Source organism: Tigriopus californicus, chromosome 12 (assembly GCF_007210705.1).
Source record: "Tigriopus californicus strain San Diego chromosome 12, Tcal_SD_v2.1, whole genome shotgun sequence".
In the NCBI taxonomy this organism is placed as follows: Eukaryota; Metazoa; Arthropoda; class Copepoda; order Harpacticoida; family Harpacticidae; genus Tigriopus; species Tigriopus californicus.
The window spans coordinates 2,003,040-2,007,315 of record NC_081451.1 but is presented as its reverse complement, the minus strand read 5'-3'; the positions used below and the strand labels follow the sequence as shown (position 1 = coordinate 2,007,315).

Genomic DNA, 4,276 nt, shown 5'->3' with positions numbered 1-4,276 from the left:
CTTACCTGACAATTTGGCAAGTCCATTCACAAAAACATTGAGATGTCGATCCCCTGAAACATCTACGATAACAACGCAGACATGAAACCAGCTTTGGAAGTCGAAGGCATCCAATTCAACCAGAAAAGAAATTAGCCCAACTGTGATCTTCAATGTGGCATCGAGTTTCTCCTTGTCAAAGGCAAAGGCTAAAATATTACAAAAGTATATTGCTACAAAAAGTTGCTCCAAACCTTCTTGATTGAAGTTCCTCATCTAAACCTGCTTCTCAGGCTATTTGGCGTTAATTAAGCTAAAAGTATCAACTCCTTTTAAAAGCTTTTTATTCAAGAGACATTATTTTTCCTCGTGAATTTCACAAGAGGGAGGCTCGAATATATGGCTTCAAAGTAAAAAGAAATCACGATAATCTGACCGCAATGGCGCTTTTCTGATAGTGCTATAGAGACTGCGAGGAAGAAGTTAAACTAACTCTAACGGCCAAAAAGGGGAAAAGAGCGTTAGTAAGGAAGAACCAAGATTTTTTGCTTCATTCAAAACTTTTGAAACCACGTGAAAGACAGATACAAGCAAACGTGATTACAATTCTTATGAATGAGTTGAGCTTATGTGAGATTGTAAAATAAGAGTGATGATTAGGGACTTTTATAGTGTGCAGTTTAAATATCTTGTCATTTTGGGCCATTTTTAAGCTTTCAGGTGGTTTTGACCAAAATTCCGAAAAATAACAGTTTTGTTGTCCAATAATCATAAAATTTGATATTTTTCTGTCAAATTTTTGTACCAAACAACATTCATAATGCATCTTGGCATCTATGTTGCACATTAATACTTTGACGAGCCATTTGTTACGTTCGTTTTTGCTTCAGAAATTCAGCCCTGCCTCCAGTGGTTCAAGTTAGCATTGCATTTATCCAAATTTTTGCTACGGTTTTTTAGCCAGTGCAAAATATGAAAACCACTCTATTTCTAACTGGTCTGCAAAAAAAAAATTATAAAAGAGTTTTAATAGTTCGTGGCATCTGGCATTTAGACCTTTGGGGGGAGGATGCATTTTAAGACGTTGCAATATTGGCTTTAGTAAAGTTTGCAATACCCAATTTTAGATTTTGTGGCACAAGTACGCCAAAATAAAAGTGCAAGAAAAATAATCCATTTAGTGCAGCCTCTTTTCAACACAACTGGTCATTTAACTTCGGTAAGTTATTGATAGTTGACAAATTCATTAGGTAAAGTATTGTAAACTTAATTATTTTGTAACACTGTTTTAGCTCAATTGAAAATCAATCATAAAAACTCAGTGCTTGTAAAAAGTCTCAGATTTCACACTTACTAGTTATTAAAAAACAATAGCAATTTATAATATCTGTGAATGAAATATTTTCATTTTCTTAATTATTGGGCCCGTTTTTTATTTTTTATTCTTTAAAGAAAATAATACTTCTATGTTTCACCAGAAGCAGTTGAATTTTTTCAGTGTCTCTAGTTATGAGATTTCTGATTTAACACGTAATAGTAATGTCGCCGCGCGAATCTAGTCCAACTTCTTAACCCATACTCTTTATCATCAAACTTGATGCATGAATTTTTCAAACAATAAACAACCTTTATTGCATTTTTGTTGCAGCCTATCATCCTATAGAACCATCAATAAGAGTAATGGGATCAAATGATTATCAAAATTAAATGAAGGGTATCAGAAAGCTTGGAAAGTAAAGGCAATAGTTAATTTCCTAGTATTGAGTAATTATAAATCAAAAAGATTGCCTCAATGTAATGTGAGAATAATCAGGGTGATATTTTGAGCTAGCCAATGGTTTCCCAACATGCCATTACTAATGTGATATCATTGGAAAAAAACAACTCTAGGAGGAACATCCTTCTGTGATCATTTATTTGGTGGTATCAACAATCCAGTTCTTTTTGGATTTTTGATGCTGCTGAATATCTCATTCAAATTTACCGCAATTCTTGTTTGATAACTTGTTCAGGATAGAGCTTGCTGAACGTCAATTGTTGTCTAGGGTTGCTAAGTCTCTTTCTTTACACCGACGCAAGAACAAACGTTAGCCGAGGATTTACTAGCGCTGTCTATCCTTTTTTGCCGCGAGATGTCTCATTATGAAACAAGCAGTCCCTATTGTCCTGCCGTCTAAGAATCAAACTCTGAGTTCCAAAAAGTGGCAAATTAAATCAAAGGAGGCAAGTAAGGCAGGGCATTCAAAGAGGAAGGAAGCCAAAAAAGAGAAAAAAAGAGGGGAAAATTTGCCCTCCCTTTTTTCTTTTGTCTAAATCAGAGCATAAATCCAAGAAAAACTCCATTAAATTGTTCAATGCATCAATGGTAAGGGTCTAATGCTGAAACAAGTGAAAACACATTTTAACTTAACCATTCCTTGATCACACTGAATGAAATTGAATGCCAAATTCATTTGAAATGAGGCCAAATCTGTAATTTTAACCAAGCCACTTTTCAAGAAAATTGATGACGTCAAGTTGTAAAAAGAGGTTATGTATGCATAGCAAGGGAATGCTTGAGCCTCCTTTCAAGCAAGAGAATAGCATGAAATACCACCGGGTTAAATGTAGTGTTTCAAATATTTTCTTTATTCCAAAACCAAAGCACCAATTGGATTTTCTATTTACCTTGTAAAATAAATCAAGCCAAGACTGAAGTATGCACATATGCTGAGTTACTATATACGCCCACAATCTACCAAGCTGAAGAATCATTTGGATTTTCTGCAAAGGCCTTGGATGAGTTCCCCCATAAGAGACGGAAAATATGCAAAACTGCACCAAGTAGATCTGATAGTAATTTCTCAGGTAAATAGACAATAGCCTCATTCAGGCCCTGTAAGTATTAAAATGTCCTCACTAATTTTGCCCCCTCCTTTGCGAGATGCTTGGACAGAATTCGGTCAAATTTCATTGCCATTTAGAAAAAAGGCACGTGCCCCGTCTTTACTTTGACTTTGTTGGTCCTCCTTTTCAACCAATATCAGCCTTTGTCTACATTTAGTTTACATTTTGTGACGTAACGCCGCCGAATCCTGATTCAGATTTGATATGCATATTAAATACTGAAACCAAATGCTGATTTTGGACTCTAGTATTTGCCAATAACGATTTCATCATTATTGGAACACTGAAAGAACGGCTGTTTCTTAGAGCCATAGCTATTTCTAAGTCTTCCATGAGCATCCTTTCAGATTTAAAGGCTGCTTTACACTAGGATGGAAAACCGAGATTGAATCCAGTTTGAGGATGGAAGTAGGACTAGTGCTGCAGCGAGTTTTTCGCAGTATTATGAGTCTTTTTGTTTAACTAAAGTACAATGAAAGACTAAAACCATCTGCTGAACTCAAATATTTTGCTGAACTCGCCCCATAAGCACTACTCCCACTTCAATCCTCAAATTGGATTCAATCTCAGTTTTCCATCCTAATGCCTTAAGTTGCACAAGCTATGTCCGTTTTCAGTGTTTGTTTGTTAATCATATAATCATAAACTCACCAATGTATAACACATTATCTTGTTTAGTGACCAAGTCAGACACAGACACCAACGAATTTCGGTTTGTCCCACGGTCATGTTGGACCCAAAACCAAACGCAACAAGTGTAATTATTAATGGGGCTTGACAAGTTTACATTTGCCCTCAAGAAAGTTTCCTCCGAGAACTTTCCGTCCATTTGGAATTGGAACACGTTATCACCTAGAGAGAAGATTTATCAAAATATCATTAGGTAAGATGTTGCGCTCAATTGAGTGAATAGGTCCATTGAGATTTTTTGACCGATTACCTTGACAAGAGGCAATAACCAAGATAAGCTGAATCAAGTGCTCGTTGAGCTTCATGGCAGAACGGCTACTGATCGACTAAGAGCTTGTGCAATTGGCGTTAGACAGTGACATTTTGAATTGTGGGTGTCTTATGTTTAACTTCAAGGTGGGATTTTGGGCCTGATGATCTTTTGAGGGCTTGTCAAGAAACAATTACGAGGTATTCTTCGGAACTCAAAGCCTTTGAAAACTTGATAATGTGGAAGTAGAAGTACAAATAGTAGAATGATTGTTGTACAGTATTCCGTTTTTCATAATGGAAAAAGGAAAGCCCTAGCTATGGATTTATGTATCTGCCATCTCTTGACTCCCACACTAAACTGGTTCTAGAGTTAGGGGGAACGCCACTAGAGAAGTGCATGTTCACCAGGATTCCATTGTGCTCTTGTGCAAATATAAGTCTTTTATAAAAGACTTTCGTTTGGTATTAG

The 4,276-nt window shown here is 36.2% G+C and overlaps 1 protein-coding gene across 1 annotated transcript in view; it reads right to left on the bottom strand.

Annotated features, from left to right (window-relative positions):
- The window catches only part of LOC131891940 (uncharacterized), a 15,191-nt gene extending 11,481 nt beyond the window's left edge, over nucleotides 1-3,710 (bottom strand). The window contains exons 1-2 of the mRNA XM_059241643.1: nucleotides 3,517-3,710; nucleotides 6-188 (exon numbers count right to left, since the gene is read on the bottom strand). Of these exons, the coding sequence (XP_059097626.1) occupies nucleotides 6-188; nucleotides 3,517-3,694 (361 nt within the window). The 5' untranslated portion in view covers nucleotides 3,695-3,710. The remainder of the gene's footprint in view (nucleotides 1-5; nucleotides 189-3,516) is intronic.
- Nucleotides 3,711-4,276: the final 566 nt, after the last annotated feature.